The sequence below is a fragment of the Spermophilus citellus genome, assembly GCF_964194105.1.
Source record: "Spermophilus citellus genome assembly, chromosome: 17".
In the NCBI taxonomy this organism is placed as follows: Eukaryota; Metazoa; Chordata; class Mammalia; order Rodentia; family Sciuridae; genus Spermophilus; species Spermophilus citellus.
In genome coordinates this window covers 55,102,677-55,129,939 of record NC_138199.1, presented here as the reverse complement: position 1 = coordinate 55,129,939, position 27,263 = coordinate 55,102,677, and the positions used below count along the sequence as shown (strand labels likewise).

The 27,263-nt window shown below is 35.9% G+C and overlaps 1 protein-coding gene and 1 pseudogene across 12 annotated transcripts in view; both read right to left on the bottom strand.

The window, feature by feature from the left end:
• Positions 1–27,263, bottom strand: part of GPATCH8 (G-patch domain containing 8) — a 95,523-nt gene that overhangs the window by 43,855 nt on the left and 24,405 nt on the right. For 5 of the 11 annotated variants that reach the window (XM_081273002.1, XM_081273000.1, XM_081273003.1 and 2 more), the window contains exons 2-5: positions 25,398–25,472; positions 24,323–24,357; positions 16,380–16,396; positions 14,130–14,202 (exon numbers count right to left, since the gene is read on the bottom strand). Coding sequence is in view for 1 of the 11 variants with exons in the window: in XM_081272995.1 (XP_081129121.1) it covers positions 14,130–14,202; positions 25,398–25,472 (148 nt within the window). In the remaining 10 variants the exon portion in view is untranslated. The remainder of the gene's footprint in view (positions 1–14,129; positions 14,203–16,379; positions 16,397–24,322; positions 24,358–25,397; positions 25,473–27,263) is intronic. The other 6 variants (XM_081272996.1, XM_081272997.1, XM_081272999.1 and 3 more) reach the window with 3 other exon arrangements.
• Positions 464–8,887, bottom strand: LOC308637022 (small ribosomal subunit protein eS10-like; annotated as a pseudogene). Its single transcript has one exon. The product of its transcript is annotated as a small ribosomal subunit protein eS10-like (transcript).

The following is a 27,263-nucleotide window of genomic DNA, read 5'->3' as shown; positions in this document are numbered from 1 at the left end:
TCAACTAGGAAGTTTCACAGCCATCAGGATTTCTGATTTCTTTAAAATATTCAGAAGATCTGACATTGAGACACTTCTATGTGGCATCAGCAAGAGCTGAATGGCAATGACTCCTCTCCAATCATAGCATATCTCACACTACTTCCTATAGTCTTAGTTGGCATCAACTGCATATATAATAACCCTGGCCCCAATTCTTACTTCAAGGTCTACATTCTTTGCTCCCTCCTTCTAAGCTTCCACTGGATTTTTTCCTGTTAACTCCCATTTGGTAGCTACCTCCTTTATAGGTTGTAGAAGGTTTACTAGGAGCAGAAAGATAGGAGTTAAAACTAATGAAACTACATTTATACATGAAAGATATTGTTTTGTTCTGTTTTCTAGGCATATGTGTCCCATTATTTTGATTTTGGTGGTAATTTTTAAATAAACTCCTTTTTAAGCTTGCTTTTTTTTGGGGGGGGGCAGTAATGGGAGTTGAACGCAGGGGCACTCTACCTCTGAACTACAACCCCAGCTCTCCTCGCCCCTCTACAAGTTTATCCAGCATAAAATAATCCCCTTCAACTTCACTGAGGTAGATGACCATGTCCACAACCCCATCCGCCTCTAAACTGGAATTCAGTTGCTGACCCCACCCCAGCTTTCTTATTGGCACCAGAGGGCACAGCACTCTGTCTATGGGTATCTCTGTTGGCCTCCCCTCTCGTGAGTCTTGCAGGCTGCTTGCCCTCCAGACCTTTGGGGCAAAGCCTACCAGTCTCTGGTCAGCTATGACGTAGAATGGCAGATACAATCTCAGGCAGCAAAAAGAGTTAACTGCAGAGATATGGATGCCCTCATTGACAAGGTACCAGTAGAAATGTCTCCAGGCAAACTGTTCCTTCACAAAGCCTCAAGACTTGAAGACTGCATGGCCTTCAAAACATGAAGGTTGGGCTCGTTCTCATCTGCCAGTTCCAGGTGCTTGGGCATGTAGACATCCTTCTTGGCTATCATCATTCCCTCCTTAAAAAAAGTTCATAAATGGCAATCCGATTCTTCTTGGGCAACAACATCCTGGAGGCTTCAGGGTCAGAGGGCAAGGCTGGAAAGGAGGGGGCATGTGTGGCCAGCTCTTTTTATTTTAAGACAGGGTCTGGCCAAATTGCTGAGGCTGGCCTCAAACTTGTGATCCTCTTGCCTCAGCCTCCAGAGTCACTGGGATTATAGATGTGTGCTACTATGCCCAGCAATTTTTTTTAATGAAGTTGGTCTCTTATAAGAAACTTTTTACTTTGCATTATCATCTTCACATTTCGATCTACTTTAAAATAACAAGTTATTGAAGAATGAAGAGATTCCACCAACATATACATACATCTACTAATAAGCATATTTCAAATGAGTTCACAGAAAAATCTGTAGATAATTATTTAGATATGAAACCGTTGCTTGCTTCGTCATCCTCACAATCTGATATTTTCCCACAGGTTATATCATTAGAGAAATAAAATGAAATTCCAAGTTAAATTGTTTGATATTCCCTCCCGCCCGCCCGCCCCCTCAGTACTGGGGATTGAATCCAGGGGCACTCGATCACTGAGTTACATCCCCAGTCCTTTTAATTTTTTATTTTGAGACAGGGCCTTGCTGAGTTGCTGAGATGGGTCTCAAACTTTTGATCTTCCTGTCTCAACCTCCTGAGATGCTTTGATTACAGGCATAGGCCACCTACTGCATGTCTTTAACTTAACCATTATGTTATTCATTATACTGAATATATATTGTATTTATTTGTTACATTTATCTTCCTTTTAAATGTAAGCAGATAGAGGTTATATCTTAATCATCTTGAACACTCAGTACAGATCTGGTATATTCTATGAATTCAATAAACATGCAGAAATAAAAAACATGAACGTAATGAGAAAACACAAACATAGTAATTATCATTCTTTAGGATCTTAAGAGTCCAGTGAGGATAAAAGAGACAAATAAATAAAATTCATATAATATGAAATATTAAAAATCCCACAAGATTCAAGTATTAGAGAAGACCAAATAGGAAAAAGCTGGGGATTGAACCCATGGGCCATATACATGCGAGCCAAGTAGTCTAACCACCGAGCTATATCCCTGGCCCAGTATTTGCTTTTTTTCTAGAAACCAATTACCATCCCTAAAAATTTGGCCAAGGTTCTTACCATTCATTTAACATCAAGTTTCGAGTGAATTCATAGTCATCATGAAAAATAAACATGGGACCTCCTTAAGTGGCCTATAAAATATGTAACATTTAGAGTCATCTCCAATTTTTTTATTTTTTGTGATACTGGAAATTGAACCCAGAGGTGCTTTACCACTAAGCTACAGCCCTAGCCCCTTTTTAAGATTTTGTTTTGAGATAACTGGCCTTAAACTTGAGATGTTACTGCCTCAGCCTCCTGGGTCTATAATCATGTACAACTGCACTCAGCTTCATGTACAACTGCACTCAGCTTCATTAATCTATTTATTTTTGGGCAGAATGGCTACCATATATTTAATTCTGTAGTACAATACTGGCATTTCTCACCACTTCATATCTGTTCAGGAGACTGTAGTGAGCCTGTACCTACCTACAGTTTAGGTTTATGATAGCATATTGATTAAAAGCATAGGTTTTAACACCTTGATCACACCACTTACCTGTTACAAGCTGTTGAGCAAATTATTGCTCAGAATGTCAATTTCCTCATCTGTAAAATGGAAATTATGTCTACTTCAAATAAAATTTAAGTGAGAAAATCCATGGTTAAGCACTTGGTAAATGCTTACCAAAAGTTAGCTATGCTAAAGGATTAACAATAAAAACTCAGTGAACAGGGGCTTGCTATTCAGACACAAGCATGAACTGACTACACACTGTGCTTCATAGCTGATTTGTTTTTATCCTCCTTAATATCTACACCTTCTTTGCATTTCTATTGGTATCACCCTATTCTAAATCTTTATCAGCTCATACCCAGACCTCTTTAAATCACCCATCTTCATCCTCAAACATACTTTGACTAGATAGTATTTTACTTCCACAACAAATGTCTGGTTGGTATAATAAAGAGCTTTTCTAATCATTCCTTCTTTTTTTTTAAAATATTTATTATTTAACTTTTCACATGGATTTCCTCTTTATTTTTTCATTTTTTTTTAACAGAGAGAGGGAGAGAGAGAGAGAATTTTTTAATATTTACTTTTCAGTTTTCGGCGGACACAACATCTTTGTTTGTATGTGGTGCTGAGGATCGAACCTGGGCCGCACGCATGCCAGGCAAGCGCGCTACCGCTTGAGCCACATCCCCAGCCCTCATTCCTTCTTTTGAGCCCTTCTGGAATTTACTATTAAGACTTTCCTCCTTTTTTTTTTTCTAAAATAAATATGCAACCTATTTAATTTCTTACCAGTGACTGTCTCTTCAAAGTAATTACTCTATCTTAATAATGTCCAATTTACTTCTTTTAACTGATTCACTCTTTTCTAAAAATAGGTATTACTAAAACAATAAATCTGTTCTAATCTTCATTTGAAATGCTTGTGTTTTCTGATTACTTTGCCATGAATTTAATATTTTTTAACTTAACCACTGAACCACATCCCAGTCCCTTTTATATTTTGAGAGAAGGTCTTGCTAAGTTGCTGAGGCTAGCTTTGAACTCACAATCCTCCTGCCTCAGCCTCCCAAGTCGATAGGAAGCGTGTGCCACCTCACCTGGCCCCAATCCCTTTCTGTTTAAGCCCTAAACTCAAACTTACTGTAGACTGCCAATTCTAATTTTATTAACAACCTGGACTTCATCTCTTTTATTTATATTATATTAATTAAATTCCACTTAGAATATCAAAGGCTTTCTCACAACCCATACACTTCACTAAATCTGATTGTGAACTACTAAAATTATGCTTGCCTTCAGAAAGGAATAGAGGCTATTATAACTTAGCTACACACTCCCTGGACTAGATGAGTTCTGTATAAGTATGCCTTTCTGACAATCCATATTGCAGTTCTGGGACCTACATTTGTTGTTCTCCCCCAATCCACTCATTCTCAGTATTAGATCTTTCTGAGAAAGGAAAAGGCATAAAAATAACATTGATTTCAAAGTCAGACTTAAAACTGAATGGCAGAGACTCAGTAGCTACATGATATTTCCAAAACTGTTTCACTTTACAAAATAAGCATATTAATATCTATTTCATTAAATGGGAAAATAAGAATCATCTAGATTCTAGATCAATATTTGGTCCATAATGTGCACTTTTTTTCCCCAAAAGCAAACACAAATTTCAAAAGGAAAATACAGTAAAAGGCCAACTTTTCTTTATGCAAAGGCTCTATCCAGAAAAATGTTATCTACGTCACTGTAATATTAAAAGAAAACTATTTTTTCACAAACAATTTTTTTTTTCCTAAGTTTGTGAAGCTGGGGATACAGTTCAGTGGTAGAACACTTGCCTAACATGTGTGAGGTCCTGGGTTTAATATCCAGCACTGCTCAAAAAATAAATAGCTGGGCGCAATGGCACATGCCTATAATCCTAGCAGCTTGGGAGGCAGCGAGTTCAAAGCCAGCCAGTGAGGCGCTAAGCAAAACAGTGAGACCCTGTTTCTAAATAAAACTACAAAATGGGACTGGGGATGTGGCTCAGTGGGTGAGTGCCCTGAGTTCAATCCCTGGTATCAAATAAATAAATAAGCAAGCAAGCTGGGTGCCGTGGCATATGCCAATAATTCCAGCTACATGGGAGACTGAGGCAGGAGGATCCCAAATTTGGGGCCAGCCTGAGCAATTTAGTAAGACCCTGTCTCAAAATAAAATAAAAAGGGCTGGGTTTATAGCTCAGCCTGGTTGAACACTTGCCCTTTGTGTGAAGGCCCTGGTTTTGATCCCAGCACTACAAAACAACAAACAAACAAATTAATAATAAATAAAAATTTTGAAAAGAAGTCAGTGAAGTTTTGTTTGCTTTTTGGTTGTTGTGGTTGTTGTTGTTGTACATGTGTGTATGTGGTGCTAGAGATCAAACCCAAGGTCTCACACATGCTAGTTAAGTACTCTACCACAGACTACATACCCCTATCCCCAAGTTAGTGAAGTTTTAGAAATCAACATTCCAATGTCATGACAAAGTCTAAACTATAACACTACATATTTCTATTCTATTGTACTGAAGTTTTGTTTTCCTTTGGTAATAAAATGTAGTATGAACACTAATGTTGGCCTTACCTACTACTTTCACCATTTATTCCCTAAGAACTAGAGAAGGAAGGGAGTATACATACATAAAACCAAAGAAACACCCCCAATTCTACTCTGCTTTGATATTTTCTACTCTAGGTCTTCCCTAAGACAATTTTATATATTGTTCTGAACAGTAAATACAAGTACATGACATTTAAAAACTTACAGTAAAAAGCAATTCAGTTCCCCTTCACTGAGTCTGCCTTTACAAAACTTTTTCCTGGCATGATCAAGTAAATACAAATATAATTCCACAGAATTAACCCTTTTAATTTTTCATGTTAGAATGCCTCAGTTTGGGGCTGGGGATGTGGCTCAAGCGGTAGCGTGTTCGCCTGGCATGTGTGCAGCCTGGGTTTGATCCTCAGCACCACATACAAATAAAGATGTTGTGTCTGCCGAAAACTGAAAAATATTAAAAATTCTCTCTCTCTCTCAAAAAAAAGAATGCCTCAGTTTTAATGCCCAAACTATTAAGATGTTCTCTCTTGGGGCTGGGGTTGTGGCTCAGTGGCGCCTGCCCTGAAAGTGTGAGGCACTGGGTTTGATCCTCAGCACCACATAAAAATAAATAAATAAAATAAAAATACTGTATCTACCTACAACTAAAATATATATATATATATATATATATATATATATATATAAGAATGTTCTCTCAACATATTTTTCAGCCAGCCAATGACTGCAGCCAAGAGTGCAGCTACCTGAAGCATAAGCTTTGGAGTACAACATCACATGCCTGGTTTGTAGATCATCTACTGGATTTGTGAGTCTAAGCAAGTTCTTTTTTGTTTGTTTTTGAGACAGATTCTCCCTAAATTACTCAGGCTGGCCTCGAATTTGTGATCCCCCTGACTCAGTCTCCCATTTTTAAAAATTTATTTATTTTGGGGGGTACTGGGGATTGAACCCAAGGACACTCAACTACTGAGCCATATCCCCATCCCACCATTTTTGATTTTTTGTATTTTATTTACAGTCAGGGTCTCACTGAGTTGCTTAGTGGCTTGCTAAATTGCTGAGACTGCCTTTGAACTCCTGATCCTCCTGCCTCTGCCTCCTGGACCACTGGGATTACAGGTGTGTGCCATGGTGCCTGGCTCAGTCTCCCAAATTGCTGGGATTATAAGAATATGTATGCTACCACACCTGGCTCAACCAATGATTTTAGATAGTAAATTTTTTATGTTTAAAATGAATTAAGGGGCTGGGGATGTGGCTCAAGCGGTAGCGCGCTCGCCTGGCATGCGTGCGGCCTGGGTTCGATCCTCAGCACCACATACAAAGATGTTGTGTCCGCCAAATACTAAAAGAAATAAACATTAAAATTCTCTCTCTCTCTCCTTCTCTCTTACTCTTTAAAAAAAAAATAAAAAATAAAAAAATAAAATGAATTAAAATAATACAATTCAGAAAAAGATGCAAGAAAAGTCTGGCAACACATTCCAAATAAACAAGAACTTTGGAAAAGCTACTTCAGTACAAACAAAAGAGATGTACATGCTACTGCTCAGAAATTAATTGTGTATTAAAAACCATATAAACTATTTGGTAATCAGACAGAAATAAGTTTAAGTATCTTATATTCTGGACTTGGGATGTGGTTCAGTGTTAAAGTGCTTGCCTAACATGAGTAAAGTTCTGGACCCAATCTCCAGTTTCCGAATACTTATGATCCCAATAAAAAAAATGTTTTAAAAAGCATTTTATATCCCAATTAATTTTTAATACACTTTTAAATTTTGTTTTTGAGACAGGGTCGTGCTATATTGCCCAATCTGGCCTCAAACTCCTGGGCTCAAGAGATTTTCTTGTCTCAGCCCCCTGAGTGGCTGATCTATAGGTATGCACCACTGTACTCAGCTTTAAATCATAATGAGCTTTAAAACTTCATGAAGAGACAGTTTCCTGTGTTTCAGAAAATAGTTAAATTTGGGGATTGGTGTGTAATTCATTTAAAATAATGGAATGGGCTGAAAATATGGCTCAGTGGTAGAGCACTTGCTTAGCAAGCATGCATGAGGCCCTGGGTTTGATCCCCAGTAATGTTAAAAAAAAAACAAAAAACATAATTACATAAATTCAGAACATAATGGGCAACAGGTTCTCAAGTAAAACTTTCATATAGAGAGTGCATTTAAATATCTATGATCATTTAACACATATGGTAGTTTACCATATTATGCACTGTTCTGTACCTTGCTTTTCCTCTCAATGCTATCTTGGAAATTATTCTATACATATTTAGTATGTACTAAATTACTCCAATCTTTTTAAACCCATATGGTTTCCCTTTATACCATTTTATTATTCTATTTCTTCAAATCTAAAATGCCAATAATCATAAAACATTTTATGTGCCCCTAAAAAGAAATTAAAAAGGTGCTGATTGTAACTATAACATCATTAACAAAATGCATCTGATTTTAGTTTTATTAAAATATGGGGAAAATCTTAGTATCAATAAAATATGGTAGACTGTTTCTAATCTTTCGTTACTATAATCAGTGATATGAATAACCTCAATCATATGTTATTTTGTACAGTACAGAATATATTCATTTAGATGGTTATAAATAGAATTACTGGATTCAAGGATACCTGCATTCTAATTTTTTTCTTTTTTTTTGCAGGGGGCGGTACCAGGGATTAAATTCAGAGGCACTCAACCACTGAGCCACATCCCTAGACATTTTGTATTTTTTATTAGAGACAGTGTCTCTCTAAGTTGCTTAGCACCTGGCTTTTGCTGAGGCTGGTTTTGAACTCACTGTTCTCCTGCCTCAGCCTCCCGAGTCACTGGGTTTACAGGCATGTGCCACCACGCCCAACCTAAAACTTTTTTCCTCCCCGCTGCTTGTTAACCTTTAAGCCATCCAAACTGTTCTCAGTAATGGTTTTGCCAATTTATATTCTCATGGTTATAATGCAATTAGCTGTTTTTCCATAACCTAATTAGGTTTTTTTTTTTTTTGCCTTTTTTAGTCCAAGTAAAACATGGTGTCTCATAGTTTAATACACACAGCTCTTATTAAGAGAAGGGTTTGAGGGCCAGGTGCATCGTGCACACCTGTAATCCGAGTGACTTGGGAGGCTGAAGCAGGACGATCATGAATTCAAAGCCAGCTTCAGCAAAAGTGAGGTGCTAAGCAACTCAGTGAGACCCTGTCTTTAAATAAAATACAAACTAGGGCAGAGATTGTGGCTCAGTGCTCCCAAGTTCAATTCCCAGTACCTGAGAGATGGGGCAAGGTCAGGGCGGGGCGGGGGTGGGAGGAGGTTGAGGGTATTTTTATGTTTAAAAGTCATCTTCATGGCTTTTCTATATACAGTGTTTTTATTTCCCCTTTTCAATTTAGATAATTAATCTTTCATACTAATAAATACATAAAAGAAATTTGTCCTATGTCTATACTGAAATATTACAGATAGTTCCCCAAGTTTATTTGTTTTTAGGCTTTATTTATGATGAAGTATAGCCAAATATCTCATCCATTTGGTGGAGGTGGGTACTGGGTATTGAACCCTGGAGAGCTTAACTACTGAGCCCCATACATTCTCAGCCATTTTTATTTTCTATTTTGAGATAGGGTCTTGCTAAATTGATAATAAGGCTAGCCTTGACATTATGATCCTCCTGCTTTAGTCTTCCAAGTATTTGGGATTACAGCTCTGTAACATAACAGATAAATATAAAAGAGCTGAGTGCAGTGCTGGGATTACAGCACTACACTCAGCTCTGTTATCTTTTTCTATGTTTTAGGTTAAATTTAGAAAAGTATTCTTTACTCAAATATTATTTTAAAAATAATATTTCTCCCATTGAGCCATCCTAATAATTTTATGATTTTACTTTTTAAAATCTTTTCTGCGTCTGAGGCTGGGGGCATAGCTCAAATGGTATACCACTTGCCTAGCATGTACAAGATCCTGGGTTCAAGCCCAAGTAGTGCACAAATTTTTATTCTCCTAAAATCTAATTTGGGGTAAAGTATGACAATGAGAATATGACTTTTTCTCTAGATTGTTATCCAGTTGTCCCAACAATACTGTTAAGTGATTGAGGTTCTTTTTAGATGTAAATCAGAGTTTCAAAAGCAGAGATGACTAGTGAGCTCCTCGGACTCAGCATGACAGGAGCTGATAAGGGATTTAGGAGCCCTAAAACCTATACAACATTAAAAGCACAGATCCTATAGTCAAATATCTAACAATATAATGTATATTAATTATTACTGTTGTTAAGTCTGGGAAACAGAGAACAGAAGACACAAGTATCTCTATTTATGATTTTTATACATTTAGTTCTGATTAAGACTTAAAAATGGATTTTCTCTAATTCACTTAAAATACTTAAATATGGCAGGACATAGTGGTGCACACATATGATCCCAGCTACCCAGGAAGTTGGAGCAGGAAGAATGAAAGTTCAAGGCCAACTTAGGCAACTTAGTAAAACATTGTCTCAAAATGAAATAAAAAGGGCTGAGGATGTAGCTCAGTGGTAGAATACATGCCTAGCATGAATAAGGCCCTGGGTTCAAATACTAGGAGGAAAAAATATCCAAATCTAAATATGCTCTATACAATAGAGATGGTAACAGTAAGCATTTACATAGTATCTTACAGTTTTCATAAAGTGATTTCACTTACATTAATTTACTGCATCCTCATAACCATGACTAAGAAAAGATGGGCAGAGTTAATTTCCATTTATCACTGAGGGGAATAATCCATTGATGATGGCTTTTCCCTTTACTTAAAGGAAATGGCAACACAGCACAAAACTCAAACCCAGATCTTATGTTTCCAAATGTCGTTATCATACTGCCTTTATACCTTGTTATCAATTATTTTTACACAAAATAAATGAGAATCCTTACTCAAGGAGCTTGAAGCAATATGTCCATCAAAAATTCAGACTGATCACATGCTTAATTCTACACATGACACGAATCCACAGAATTATAAAACATGGTTCTTTGCTTGAAGAATCCTTCCAAGACCTACACATGTTAAAAAGGCAAGTCTTGGGGCTGGGGTTATGGTTCAGTGGTAGAGCGCTCACCTAGCACGTGTAGGCCCTGGGTTCGATCCTCAGCACCACATAAAATAAATAAATAAAATAAGATGATATTGTGTCCAACTAAAAAAATGTATTTTTTTAAAAGGGCAAATCTTGGGGCCCTAGAAAATGAGGGGCGGGAACCCCATCTTATCTACTTTATCCATGCCTTATATTACTCACAGCCAGCAAAACTAAAACATTTTATTAGCTCAGTATATTTATTGGTTATCTAAATGTATTGACTGAACCCCTTAGAAAGGCTAAATAATGAAAATAGTATCAGACCTCACTCATTTTTTCCCAAGAGCTGAACTTTTGTTTATGATCAAAGAATCAGTCAAATCATCAAAAAGATCTTAGCAATAACACAACAAAGGAAGTTTGGGCACCATTTCTGAATTACACCTACAGACTAAACTTATCTCACAACAAAATAAAGATTTTTGAGCTACATTCCATTACATTTCAAAGCTGCATTTCAAAGGTTTAAAACAATTTCCAGAACCGAATCCAGTTCAACTGGTACAAAATACAACTATCATTCACTATTGCTTCATTTCCAATTAAAAACATCCTTCTACCTCTACAATAAGCAACTGTCCATAATATTTCTCATTAACACAGTTTTCTTTGTGTTATTTCCTTCAGATGATACCTTGTCAACATATTTTTATACATAACTTTTATCTTTTAATACTATCATCTATGATATATAATAAAAGTTCTTTTTCCAAAAAACTTTTCAATTATTTTAATAAATACAAAGGGAGAACAAAAGTAGTTAAATATGAAAATTCAAATACAAAAATAAACCCAGTGCAATTTATATCCTGACACAAGAAACTTCATTCCAAAGTTAACATGCTTTATTATTCCCCACTCTATCCAGTGACAAGATAGCTACACTGGAGCCCCAAGGACTAACACTGTAAAAGTCTTGTAAAAGTCAAAATAATTTTTAAACTTGACAAAGAAGCCTAATGAGACCAGGTTTAAATTTCAGTGGATGGTTGCATGTTAAACATGTTAAGAGTTTCAAATAAAAAGAATTCAAAGTTGACAATAATCTAGTGAAAATAAAGAACTTACAAAGTGGGTTGGGGATGTAGCTCAGTGATACAGCACTTTCTTGGCATGCATGAGGCCCTAGATTCAACCCCAGCATGTGAGTGTGCTCACGTGTGCACAAACACACACACAAACTTACAAAGCTTGAACCACATACAGTGATCAGTCTAGAAATTACCAAGGAAGCATTATCATTTTCTCTATAGTTACAGGGCTTTCTTCAGTGGGTATTTATAGCAAAGTTTTTTTTTGCGGAGGAAGATGTCATAAAATACCTAAATGCCATAAATGTGGTTATGTTCTAGGTTAAATCATGTATGAATTACAGAAACAGCTATGTGAAAGAAACAGTATAAGACCTGATAGTGTTAAATCTGACACTGGGAAGTAAAAATTTATTTACAAAACAAACTCTGCCCTTAATATTGGAAACATTCTTTCCCAAGGATAAAGACATGTACTAACCATTTAAATAAGCTTCACAAAACAATATGAATATACTTAACACTAACCTATATATTTGAAAATGGTTAAGCTATAGGGATGGTGGTGCAGCTCAATGGTAGAACAAGGTCCTGGGGTTCAGTTCCCAGAGTCAAAAAAAAAGAAAAGAAAAATGAGTAAGGTGGCAGACTTCATGTGTTTTTTACCATAATTAAAAAGGAGGAAGTTTTTTCCAAAAGGCTTCAAAATATAAAGTGTTCCTTTACATTTTAAATGAATAGATGTATGAGCTATTAAGTGCTTACCATATGCCCATTACTAAGGAGACAGAAAATACAAATAAAGCCTAATTTCTCTTTTCAAGGTGCTCAAAGTTAAAAGAGAACCAAAATTCAAAGGAGTTCTTAAATAATAATTATTATTTTGGATCATCTATCAATTTACCCATCTTTTTTTTTTTTTTGATCTGTTTATTTTGAACCCAGGAGCACTTTACCACGGAGCTACATCTCCAGTTTTTTTCTTTCTTTCTTCCTTCCTTCCCTTCTTTTTTTTGAAACAGGGTCTCAGAAAGTTGCGGAGACTGGCCTGGAACTTGTGATCCTTCTGCCTCAGTGTTCTCAATTGCTGGGATTAAAGATTAGAGGCATTGCCTATTACACCCAGCTACCTATCCTTTCTTAAAGATACACATACAAATTAATAAATACACACACACACTCCACCACCAGGCTCTAGTGGTACTCTAATCTATTGTGTACCAGAGTCTTATTTATAGGACAGCTATAAAAACTTTGTTGTTCAATTTGGGTAAAAGTGTTTGATTCTCAACGTTAAAAATTCTGGGATTCAAACAGATCTGCTCACTTCTATGACATGTCCCCATCTTGTGTGCCTAAACACAGATAGCAGCAATCAACAAGCTCCTGGGCATCCTCAATTAGGAAGAGATATTTCAAACTGGAAGAAAAGATCACATCTAGTCTTCTGACCCTCTTCTAAGCAATCACCTCCACTCAAATGAACCTAACACAACTACTATATAACTGGGACAAAGTCTATCAAAAATCCATCTCTATTTCACTCCTGATTACTCCATCTCTCTTCTGGACTCTGATAAAATCTGTGGTCTATGCCATACAAATTCACAGTTAGAGTATTCTTTGTATTGTCTGCAGAGTTTTCTGCCACTTGGAAAACAAGTTATGGTAATCAAACCTCTCTCACCACAAGAAAAGATTAATACTTGGTAATAAATATTCAATAAAAATATATTTGTTGAGCCTAAGGATCACCACTGAATAGAATTTACAGAAGTAGAATCTTAAAAGCAAAGGTTTTAATGTTTGAAACATCCTGTTTCATTCCCTGTCCTCTTGCTTCTCTTAACATGCTTAACTGATAACACTCCTGTATTCAAATGGTGAAAATCTGTTTTCAAAATTCAAAGGAGTTAAATCAACATTAGCATACCTAACTCCAAACATCCTTTCTATAATGAGCCTCTCCATAATCAGATGCAGAAGTATAATGATTCCCCTCATTTCTGAGGTAGCATCCATATTACATGTGTATCAAACAATAGCTAATAAATCTGAGAGAACTAAAAAGTAAATGCAGGTGAATTTTTTTCCAATTAACAACTCAAAAGCAGAAATATTAGTATTTTGTTTTCAAATAACTAGTAGAGTTAAAAAGAAAACTAAATGCAATAGAAACCTTAATCCAAACATTTTTCAGGCCTGATCTGAACCTGAAAAGTGACCTCTCTGCTTAGAAAGCCCTACAATTTTCATTCTAGTTCATGTAGGTTAATTTTTTATCTTCACCACTACATGGATTCTAATCACAGAGCTAAAGAGCCAGAGTAATCACAAGCTTCAGACAGACTTGGGAAGGACAAAAGTTAAAACCCTGTGTTGAATTCTATTTATAATACTGAAGCCAGGTGTAACTCTGATACTATGTATTATTTTTATTTCACCAATCTACCACCTCCATTTAAAATTTTTTGTTGTTGTTTTTGAACAAGTTGAGCCCCACACAATATGTTTGACCTGAAAGTTTTAATGACACAGCAGCTTGCTTCTGCAAATTACTAGCACACGTGGAGGATATACAGAAACTTATAATACAATCATAGGAAAAAATGGACTATTCTAGTGGGGGAAAAGTGGGAAGAAAACCCCAAACACTTTTTTAAGAAGACAACAAATATATTCAGATAAAAGATTTGCATCAGAAACATTGTTTTCTTTCTTTGTTTTGGTAAATTTAAAAAACTTACCCTGAAGAGATTTTCCCAATCCCTGGCCCAGCTTCCACCCATGTTTCTGGAGTAAGCGGTGTCCAATATTATCCTGACAGACAGAACAGAGAGACAAACCAAAAATATTCCAATAATATATTCTTCCCTTCCTAGTGACATTTAAACAGGTGATGAGCAAGAGGTAATTCTACATATATGCATGCAAAAAAGGTGCTGATAACAGGGTAAATGTGCCCAATAAAAGGGACATTAATGTAAAAGAAATGCTGGCTAGTATTTTAAATGGGAAGAACATATTGGGTAAGGGTCCTTTTGAATAGTGTGCTGGGCAACTTTTGTACATAACACTTAAAAAGGGGAAGGAAAAGGGGGAAGAATACATTTATGAAGTTTTAAAACTAACATTAAAAAGCATAAAATCAAGGTACTTATACAATCATATCCACCACCTAGACAGCACAACTTTAAGATTTTTCTTTAAAAAAAAAAAAATCTACATTGTGTTTAGTTATTTTGTTTATGTGTCAGGCTTTCAAGAAACAAAGTAAGCTGTAAGTGTAAGACTACCCCACCAGTAGAAATGAAAAAAACAATCAGCAAATCCAGGCTAGACTTGATTGGTGTTTTAAATATATATAATATAAAATATAAATATTTAACTAGCATGCAGCCAATATTAAACTGAAAAAACAGTGAGGTTAGTAAAACAAGAAATTAAATTGATTAAACAAAAATAAAATGAGCTCAAGCACAGACTGAGTGATGCATTTCAACATGTAGTCTAACAAAAATGCTAAGATGTTAGAATGAAACAGGCCTAGCAATAAGTTAACAGTAAAGAACCATTAGTGCATGTAGGGGGAAAAAAACCAACATACATAATGTCTCATCTTCCTAGGAGAAATCAGAAAAGGTATTTCAACGTAAACTGTATAAAAAGATTCCAGAAACAACAATTAAGTGTCAGCTTTTGCCTAAAGGATCAAGGTATCAGAAACTTCTACAGCCTTCTGTCCAATTCTCTGCTTTTTACAGTTATTATAAAGTACTCAGATAAAACTAAACAACCACTAACTGTACCAGAAAAAAAAAAAATGATGCTGCTCATTCAAAAACAACAACAACAACAAAACACTTAAAAATTATAAACCCAGGGCTAGTGATATAGCTGGTGGTATAATACTGGGCCTAGCATGCATAAGTCCTTGGGCTCAATCACTATACTGCATGTATGTATCTATGTATGTATGTGTGTATGTACACCTATATGTATACACAAAATGTTCAACATGCATTTAATTTATAATATTAATCTAGTATTGCCATTTGGAAATAACCACGTTATGTAAAATCTATTTACAAATCTAAAAAAAAAATCACAAATCTCTCACTATAACTAAACATTTCATATTAGACTGCTTCTTTCCCAGTTCCAAATGCAAATGATAAAATGCTTTTTGGAGTCACAGGGGGAAGAAAAACATTATACATACATATAAAACAAGTGTGGTTCACAAAAGGGCACTAGAAATTATTTTTACTAATAATTTAAAGAATTAGAAAACACTATATGGTATGTATAATCCCAAGAGATGACTTTCACATTAAACAATCAACCCTGTTACAGCTTCTGTTCTACCCTGTATTACCTGGAAATGCATCTTCTATCCCAGTACTAAGTGTGTCTAAGTATTTACTAACTTTATTATTTTAAAAAAAAATTAAGCACTGAGAATATAGCTCAGTGGTAAAATGTTTGCCTAGCATGCACAAGGTCAACCTCCAGCACCACAAAAAAATTAAAATTAAAAAATAATAAAAATCTCAATAATAAGTAATACTAGCAGAAAATGGAAAGGTAAAGAGGCCCTTATGGTTTTAACATGGAAACAAACTTACCTGCATATAAAATCTTTATTTCATATCATAATTTTTATAACTGAAAACTCTAGAAAGAATATAAGGATAGTAGAATGACTATAGTTCTGTAATTGATTAAATTATTATTTAATCTATTACTAGATAAACGCTATAACTATATTTGGCACTAAGGCTTGGGCATTAATGCTGACAAAAATTGTTGCCCTCCCATCTGTTGTTTTGTTGTTGTTTTGTTTTGTTTTTTAAAGAAAAAAAATTTGGCTAAGTGGAGATGAGACATTATGCTGACTGTGTTATATTATGAATGCACTAAAATAAACAGACAGATGAAGCAGTATGCTATTTCCAAAAGCAGTGCAAGTGGAGTGAAAGCATTTCCATACGAACCTGGCTTTAAAACTGGGCTGTCAAAAGAACAGTTAAATGTAACACAAAGTAAGAAACTGTCCGATCACTAATGGTCGTTTTTTTTTTTTTGTCTTGTTTTCAATTCACTGCTTGCAAGTAATGTATTTATTAAAGAAGAGTGAAAGCATAAGTAAATTCACGAGTCAAGACCAGCTGAGAGATTCAAGAGCAGCATGTTGTGACTGACAACAGTGAAAGGAAAAGCAAATGTTAAAGGCAGAAGGAGAAAAAAGAAAAACTTAAAGTTATACACATTAGCACCACTTTTACAAAACCACTCAAGAGGATGGCTGTCATTTTCTCAAAAAAAAAAAAAAAAAAAAAAACCTACTGATACAAAATGATAATGACATTTCTCTTCTAAAACTTAGATTAAAACTTAAAAAAAATTAAATTTATTTTCCCAAGTATGAATAGGAAATGAAATGTTCAGGGCTATATTAAAATATTTAACCTGTCATCTTAAATTCTTAATCCTTCTGATTAAAATAAAGGCAACAGAAAGAGACACATCTCCCAGAACCTCCTCTTCTCACCAATCTCCTAGACTCCTCACCAATCTCCTAGAGTAAATTAATACAGCAAACCTGGACCTTTCTTATCATTTTAAACTACCTGCTTTTGGAGGGGGAAAAAGCAGTTCTGGAACTCTCCAGGAAAAGCTACTATTCAGGGCTGGGGATGTGGCTCAAGCGGTAGCGCGCTCGCCTGGCATGCGTGCGGCCCGGGTTCGATCCTCAGCACCACATACCAACAAAGATGTTGTGTCCACCGAGAACTAAAAAATAAATATTAAAAATTCTCTCTCTCTCTCTCCTCTCTCACTCTCTCTTTAAAAAAAAAAAAAAAAAGCTACTATTCAGTATAGTTCCTTTCTTTAAAAAAAACAAACAAAAAAAAGTTTTATAAACACTTGTCAAAATCTAATGGGAGCCAAGTGTGGTGGCCCATGCCTGTAATTACAGCAGCTGTGGAGGCTGAGGCAGGAGGATCGCAAGTTCAAAGCCAGCCTCAGCAATTTGGAAAGGCCCCAAGCAACTCTTAGAGAGAAGCTGTCTCAAAATAGAAAATAAAAAGGACTGGGGATGTGGCTCAGTGGTTAAGCACCCCTAGGTTCACTCCCTGGTACCAAAAAACAAAAACAAAAACCAAATGTGATAAGAATATAGGTAGGGGCTGGGGATGTGGCTCAAGCCGTAGCGCGCTTGCCTGGAACGCGTGCGGCCTGGGTTCGATCCTCAGCACCACATACCAACAAAGATGTTGTGCCCGCCGAAAACTAAAAAATAAAGATTAAAAAATTCTCTCTCTCTCTCTCTCTCTCTCTCTCTCTGTCTCTGTCTCTCACTCTAAAAAAAAAAAAAAAAAAAAAGAATATAGGTAGTACAAGGAGCACACAGCAGAAAAACTTATGAGTACAACAAAGCAGACCTGTCTACCTCTGAAATGATCAAAACTTTCACTGTTAAAAAACAAGGGACTTGGGGGTTGGGGTTGTGGCTCAGTGGTGGAGCGCTCACTTAACATGTGCGAGGCCTTGGGTTCATCCTCAGTACCACATAGAAATAAATAAATAAAATAAAGGCATTGTGTCCAAATACAACTAAAACATATTTTAAAATATTAAAAAAAAACCAAAAACATAAGGGACTTGGGCTGGGGTTGTAGTTCAGTGGCGGAGCACCTGCCTCGCACATGTGAGGCACTGGGTTGATCCTCAGCACCACATAAAAATAAATAAAGATGTTGTATTCATTACTAAAAATAATATTAAACAAAACAAAACAAGGGACTCTGCCAGGCCTGGTGGTACAAGTGTAATCCCAGTGGCTTGGGAGGCTGAAGCAGGAGAACTGGAAGTTCAAAGCCAGCCTCAGCAACTTATCGAGATCCTGTCTCAAAAAAAAAAAATGTAAAGGGCTGGGGATATGGCTCAGTGGTTAAGTTCCCAGGGTTCAATTTCTGGTATCCCACAAAAATGAATTTTTAAAAAGGGAGTAAATCACCAACCTACAGAAAGTAATATATTCTTGGGCTGGGGATGTGGCTCAAGTGGTAACACACTCGCCTGGCATGCGTGGGGCACTGGGTTCAATCCTCATCACCACATAAAAATAAAATAAAGATGTATCCACCGAAAACTGAAAAATAAATAGTAAAAAAAAGGAATATATTCTTCCTATTTAGGGATATGATTTTGCTAATTATTCCTGGATGCTGTTTATAACAGTAAATTGACATAAATAACTTATAGCTCCAACAGGTAATCTAGATAGAATAAGGGCAATATATACTGAATTTACCTCTAAAATAATAACTATAAGGAAAAAAAATTTTAAATGAACTCTTTACTATTTCAGTCACTATAATAGTGACTAAAAACCAGCCAAGAATGACGGTACATGCCTATAGCACCAGCTACTAGAGAGGCTGAGGTAGGAGGATCACTTCAGCCCAAGAATTCAAGACCAATCTAGGCAACATGACAAGATGGGGTCTCAAAAAAAGAAAATAGTTTTTATTCGTTTTAATTTATTAACAAAGTTGCAAGGAAATCCAAATTTTAAGATAATTAATATGTCAACAGTATTTTGCCCAAGGGTGATGAGCAAAAAGTTGGTTTTCCACATGATTCACAGAGAGTTCCCACACACCACCTATTACATTCTGTTCTCAAGATTCAAAATGGTGGCTATGTGGCATGCTTTTTGGTTGGAAATAAAGTTCTTCTAATTGTGGTTAAAAAATAAAGCTGAACTGAAAAGCCAATGTTTTTTTCACCAAAATTACTTCAGTTGGCTTATTTTTCCCCCTCAATTTAATTGTACGATTAAAATACTATACTTTGAAGCTGGGTGTGGTGGCCACATGACTGTAGTCCCAGTGACTTGAGAGACTGAGGCAGGAGGATTCGAGGCCAGGAGTTCGAGGCCAGCCTCGGCAACCTAATAAGGCACTAAGCAACTGAGCAAGACCCTGTCTCAAAATTAAAAATAAGGGGCTGGGGATGTGGCTCAAGCGGTAGCGCGCTCGCCTGGCATGCGTGCAGCCCAGTTTTGATCCTCAGCACCACATACAAACAAAGATTTGTGTCCACCAAAGGCTGAAAAATAAATATTAAAAAAATTTTTTTTAAATTAAAAATAAAAAAAGTTGGCACAGTGGCGCATGCCTGTAATGCCAGCGGCTCAGGAGGCTGAGGCAGGAGAATCAAGTTCAAAGTCAGCCTTAGCAATGGCGAGGTGCTGAGCAACTCAGTGAGAGACTCTGTTTCTAAATAAACTACAAATTAGGGCTGGGAATGTGGCTCAGTGGTTTAATGCCCCTGAGTTCAATCCCTGGTTACCCTTCTCCCATTGCCGCTGCCAAAAAATATATAAAAAAATAAAAAGGGTTGAAGATATAGCTCAGTAGTAAACACCCCTTGGTTTCATTCATAGTACCAGGGAAAAAAAGCTGTAAAAATGTCCATATTTCCAACCTTTGTTCTTCTCTATTATGTGAGAAGAGAGGTACAATTTTTAAATGGGAAGATCTTTGAAAGCAACAAATGTATATCATAAAAACTTATGAATATGGGCTGGGAATGTGGCTCAAGTGGTAATGCGCTCACCTAGCATGTGTGAGGCACTGGATTCGATTCTCAGCACCACATAAAAATAAAATAAAGGGGCTGGAGATGTGGCTCAAGCGGTAGCGCGCTCGCCTGGTGTGCGTGCGGCCCGGGTTCGATCCTCAGCACCACATACCAACAAAGATGTTGTGTCCGCCAAGAACTAAAAAATAAATATTAAAAAAATTCTCTCTCTCTCTCCCTCTCTCCTCTCTCTTTAAAAAAAAAAAATAAAATAAAATAAAGATGTTGTGTCCACCTAAAACTAAAGAATAAATATTTTTTTAAAATATTTATTTATTTATTTTTTAGTTCTTGGCGGACACAACATCTTTGTTGGTATGTGGTGCTGAGGATCGAACCTGGGCCGCACGCATGCGAGGCGAGCGCGCTACCACTTGAGCCACATCTCCAGCCCAAGAATAAATATTAAAAAAAAAAACTATGAATATGCTGAAAACAACATCAGCAATTAAAAAAAAAAAAAAAAAAACACTTGCCAGGTATGACAGTGCATACCTATAATTCCAGCTACTTTGGAGGCTTACGAAAGGAGGATGGCAAATTAGAAGCCAGCCTGGGCAACACTTAGCAAGACTCAGTCTCAAAATAAAATTTAAAAAGCAAGATGGGTGGAGGGGGAAGCTCAGTGGTAGCGCTTGCCTAGCATGCCTGAGGCCATGGGTTTGATCCCCAGTAAAGGGGGTAGAAAGGGGAATATTCATTAACTATTTGTATTTCTCAACATTTTAATTTATTAATTATCAAGCAGAAAAATTTCCCAGGAAGTTCTCTCTGCTCCATGTAGTTTTATACCACCACAGTAACAAGGACTATTTTTGCAAAAGTACCACCAACATGTATGATAGGTGCCTGCCAAATCAAAGATAAAATTTTACTGTATTGTATGGGGCTGACTCCAAATTTTTATACAAGAAAACACAGTATTATATTTCAGGAGAAAGTTATGCTACAGGCATGTAAGTGACTAGATGAATTTCACAATGAATTTTCTTTTAGTTGACAGCCATATTCAATTTACACACTTTAGCATATTTATTTTCAATAGTGACAAAAATAGCAAGTCTCTTGAGTGGATTGTAAGCTTTGCTGATTGTGTATCAAAGACTGTGTAAGCAAGAACCAAATGCTACTAGGTGAACCCATGCAAACAACAGGTTGTAAAAATTCCCAAAACAAAATAAAAAAAATCTATAGCTCACTACAGATAACACAATGAAGACTAGAGAGAAAAGCCATATAGTAATGCTACACCATTCAGCTCCAAGAAGCACATTTATAGTGCAGTCCACATATGGTCACTGCTAAATGTCAAATCAGCAGTCTTATAGAGTTACAGTTTGGAACTAGTGGAGTCCACAGATCTAAACAGATAATGCAACATGACAAAAATCCAACTATACATATACTTCTAAATCCCTAGACAAGCAAACTAAACATCAGCAACTAGAATTTGAAGTGACACTAATTTTTAAAATCTACTCAATCAACCTGACAACTATTAAGCCAGGATTTTAATCAGTCAAATAGAGCAAAAACCAATTTAATGCTTATTGGTAGTTGCACTTCCAACTGCAACAATGACTGCATATTTTAAGTCTACAATGTAGGTATCTTGCCATCTATATAATTTAACATCATTCCCCCATCTGATTTCTCACATCTTCAAACTATAGTCATAAGGACCAGACATCCTAAATCATACCAACCAATTCTTCAAAGGATGATGGAATCCTAACTTGATCTATGACTTTAGATAAAATTTTGTTTTCTAAATATTGTAAGTACATGGAGGTCTTAATTACAATGGCTGGGATCTAAAAGTCATAAAGCAATAATGGCTTTTTAAAATTCAAGTTCAAAAGAGATTTTATAGTAAGGATAAAAGTTAATACTTTGCACTTTTACTTTAATTCAAATAATCAAGTTGTCTAGCAATTCTTTCATAATTTTCTTAGAAAAGTGTTTCACCCTTGACCAGAAATTTCATCAAAGGATATTTGGTTGGTTGAAATAAAGAAAGGAAAATAGAACTTTACAGCAGGTATTAAATACTTAACGAAAGTTAAATTTTCATGTGTTTTTAACTGAAATACTTGTATCATCTCACTAAGAAATCTAACTTCAGAAGTTCACTAAAAATATAATGCATTATTACATCTTCAAATCTCATTTCCCATCTTGCTAGTTTGCATCAAATTTACCCTATTACAAAACAAAAAGACCTTAATCCTATACTCACAATAACCCTTCAACGGGCATATTCTTGGCACAAACCTGTGCAGAGACTTCCACGGTTACCAGCTGCTGCAGATTACCTTTGTTAAAAAAAAAAAATGACTAGACCTTTAGCTCCTGCAATGATCTGTAGACTCCCAAAGCTGCATATTTCCAGCCACTTTTGAGTTGCATGCTGTAGCAAAACAGTCAGCACCTCTCAATAGATATTGCTGCAGAGAAAGATTTTAATTCAGCAGAGTCTCTTTATGTGTTAGAAGCAACGACATTTCCCCCTAAGAACAAAAATAGCTCAATATAGCCAGCCAGCCATATAATGCAATATATACTTATTATTTAGTGGGAATTACTTAGGTATTAGGGTTTTTTTTCTTGGGGGAGAAAAAGTGGGGGAAAACTACCTACTACTTTGATGCCAATCACGGGAGTTTCTTTTAAAATTTAAGTTTTATACCCAAATGATTAGGTAGCAGATATAAGATCCTTTCTTATCTTGTGAATCCCATTTCTACCTAACCCAATATAGGCCATGAAGCTGTAACTACTACTTAACCTATCACATCACAAATAATGCATATATGTGTTTCCAGGAGTAAATTTTCATTAGAAGCATACTTATTAGTATAATATACACCTTTGAATGTGTTTATTTACTAAAAAAAATAAATATACAGTCTGAGTACTATACTACTTGCTATTTTAAATGGAGAAGATAATAGTATTTAATAAATTATACATATATCGGGCTGGGGATGTGGCTCAAGCGGTAGCGCGCTCGCCTGGCGTGCGTGCGGCCCGGGTTCGATCCTCAGCACCACATACCAACAAAGATGTTGTGTCCGCCGAGAACTAAGAAAAAATAAATAAATATTAAAAAAAAAAAAAATAAATTATACATATATTAGTTCTCCTCCTCATTGAGATTTCTCAACAATGATTACTCAGGGGCTGGGGATGTGGCTCAAGCGGTAGCGCGCTCGCCTGGCATGTGTGCGGTCTGGGTTCGATCCTCAGCACCACATACCAACAAAGATGTTGTGTCTGCCGAGAACTAAAAAATAAATAAATAAATATTAAAAATTCTCTCTCTCTCTCTCTCTTCTGACTCTCTCTTAAAAAAAAAAAAACAATGATTACTCAAACTGTCGTCTTCTCCTTCTTTCTTTTTTTCTTTTTTAGTTGTTGTTGGACCTTTATTTTATTTGCTTATTTATATGTGGTGCTAGGAATCGAAAACAGTGCCTCACACATATGAGGCAAGGGCTCTACTGCTGAGCTACAACTCCAGCCCCTTAGACTCTCTTCTGACAGTGCTCTCCCTATGATGTGTGCTAGAAAAAAATCCTGGACATTGTGAGGCAAAGTAGCATTAGCCTTATGTGCCACAGAAATAAGTTTTGTGGCCCCAAAAGAAAACTTTTATTATAAAACGTATCACTTAATGCTTTTTAATACTCTGTTGAGTATAATAATAATAAATACTAGGCTGCAAATTCAGCCTAGTATTTAAATATAAATTTCCTGCTACTGCCAAGTCAGAATACTTAGAATTATAGTTTATATAAGAATATTAACCAACTATACACCTTATAGACTATGGTATTGGGCTTTTCTGCTGATAGTTTGTTCTTGAACTTTGACCCCCAAAAACCACGTTTATTAAATTGAAAAAATTATTTCTCAAGTACAAGATACTGATCATGGCTACTGATTTCATTATAAAATTCTGCCTCATGATAAGTCCCAAAATGATACTGAGCAAGGCATAAAGTGAGTTTTAACTTAGCAAAATGGGCTTGGCAATTTATCCTTATGTCAAAACTCAAGACTGGACTTTCAGCACATCAGATGTGACTTCTCCCTCTGCAGCATTATCACATGCGTCATCAATTACTGCCATGCCTAAGTCTAGCATCATGCCAGCACATTAAGACAGAAGATACTATACGCAGTGTTCACTGGACCAGAAGGACAGAAATAAGAAGGGGAGGTGGGGGAGAAAGAAACCCTAGAGAAGAAATTAAAAAAAGGCAGACCGTGCAATACAAACCAGATCATGGCTGCTTAGCTAATATGGGCCAACTGCTGTGGAAGAAAAATGTCGAACACCCCAAGTTGTGTAAATTTCTGTAAACATCTAAACACACACACACAAACACACACAACACCAACCTAATTAGGAACATAAATATATGTTGATCCTTTACTATGTTACAATTTCAAAAAAGCTAAAATTAAAAGTATTTGTACTCTGTATCACTAAATTGACTTTTTTTCTTAAGGGAAAAGAAGCTAGTGTTTCTTAAAGGGAGAGAAGGGGTTTGTCTTGACTACTATAAAGATTAAGATTCCCTCTTTGATGATTTTTCCCCAATCAGGTTTTTCCTATGACTCAATGAAGCCCTTATTAATTATGTACACTTAAGCACAAATATTAAATGCTGACAATAATGACATTTAGACATTGTAACAACGGACTGTGTTATTTTAAAATATGGGTTTTTCAAAATAAAAATAATGTTAAAAAATCAAGATTTCTTTTTAAATTAAGAGAAAGGGAAAATAAATCTCCTTGTTCTACGAGTTGGTATCATTAATGCCCCAAACTAAGCAGTGTGGAAAAATATAATTAACTTTTGACCAACAACAACAACAAAAAAAGAGAGACATAGTTAAAGCTACAGAGACTATGTTTATCATGTTTCACTAAAGTCTGATAAAAAAAAAATATATTATTTCTTAACCATTTCTAATCACTTCACATATGACTGGGCACCCAAGAAAGGTATTAAAGGATCAAAATACATTTTACTCCTTTATTTAATTTATAAAAACACTAAGCTTGAACTTTCTATCTTTATCAGAATATCAATATGGGCCAAAATAATATTTTTCCATTGAAATTCCAATTTGTTTTTCCATGTTTTGGACTAATTTCCCAATGTATTAAAAATATCAAATCACATCCCAAACTCTTATTTGATTACTGCAGGGCATGCAAGAAAATATCTCTAACTAACTATACTATCAGTTATTAATAAGCTTAACTTCACTCACATCAAGTGTCACACGAACACTACCTAACTAACTGGCTAAGAGCCAAAATTTAGCACTGATCATCTTACCGATTCTATAGGCTTGTCAAGTGATGCTTGTTCAATTTCCAAATGTCCTTCTTCATATTGATCAAAGTGATTACCCTGAAAAAAAAAAAAAAAGACTACAGTTATTTTACAAAAGCAATAAATCATAAATATCAAAATTGTTAATAAGCTAGCTAATCAAATGAGGGGTTATTTTAAGCTTTAAGCTTTTCATTCTCAGTCAACAACAAAAAAACCCACAAATTCAGACTTTTTTCCCCCCCAGTACTGGGGATTCCAGGGACATTCTACCATTAAGCATCACATCCCTGGCCCTTTTTACTTTTTATTTTGAGAAAGGGTCTTGCTAAATTGCTGAGGCTGGCCTCAAATACTTCAGATCCTCCTGCCTCAGCCTCCCTAGCTGCTGGGTTTACAGGAGCACTTCATCACATTCAGCACAAATTTAGACTTTCACACACAAAAAAAAATCTATCAACAACTAGGAGCTGGAGTATAGCTCAGTGATAGAGTGTTTGTCTAGCAGGTACAAGGTCCTGAGTTTGATCCTTAGCACAGAAAAGAAAAGTAACTTATTACATCAGGTAACTAATGCAAAATGAAATTTTTAAAAAGGGTTGGGGAGAAGGGGGCTCAATGGTAGAATGCTTGCCTAGCACACCAGCAGGCCCTGAGTTCAATACCCAGAATTCCCCATCCCCAAAACAGGGATGGGGCTATAGCTTGGTGGTCCAGCAATCCTGGGCTCAATTCTCAGTACCAAAAAAAAAAAAAAAAAAAACAAGAATAGGAAGAAAAGGAAATGAACATCTTCTAGGAAAAGTCAAGATCATTCTTACCCCGCCACACAAAATTACTCATTTTTCCAAACAGATGATGAATCATTAGCAAAATCTTACAAGCTTAAAGTTGTTTTAGAAAATACCACAGATAACAAACTGTAATCAACAAATAACAGTTACTTAAAATTTCTAAAGACAGCTAGTTAGATTTCCAAATTATTCTGGATCTATGAGCTACTAATCAGGATAAATAATATAGTTTGAGTCTAGAAAAAGACACACATTTATAATTAATTGATCTTCAACAAAGTACAAAGACAAATTAATGAAGAAATAATAGCATTTTCAATAGATGGTGCTAGAACTAGGTATCTACATGCGGGAAAAAAAAACAATTTAGCTGGCTGGGGTTGTGGCTCAGAGGTAGAGTGCTTGCCTCGCACAATATGTGTGTGTGTATATATGTATATATATATATATACATATATACACATACACACACACCACATTTTCTTTATCCATTCATCTGTTGAAGTTGTACCTAGGTTAGTTCCATAGCTTAGATACTGTGCATTGAGATGCTATAAACATTGATGTGACTGCATCACAACAGTATACTTTGGGTATATACCAACTAGTGGGATAACTGGGTCAAATGGTGACAAACCATAATTTAAAAAACTAATGCGGGCTGGGAATGTAGTTCAGTGATATAGTATGTTTGCCTAGCATGTGTAAGGCCTTGGAATCAATACCCAGGCCTGCCATTAAAAAAAAAAAACAAAACTGGGCACTGTGGCATACCTATAATCCCAGCAGCCAGGGAGGCTGAGGCAAAAGGATTGCAAGTTTAAAGTCAGCCTCAAAGTCCTAAAGCAATCCAGCAAGACTCGTCTCTAAATAAAACATAATAAAGGCTGGGGATGTGGCTCACTGGGTTAAGCACCACTGGGTTCAATTCCTGGTACAAAAAAAAAAAAAAAAAAAAAATGCTTTGTAGACCTAAATATAAAACCTAAAATGGCAAAAGATTCTAGCTGGGTGCAGTTATACAAACCTCCAGAGGGTGAAACAGGAGGATTTCAAGTTCAAGGTCAGTCTGAAC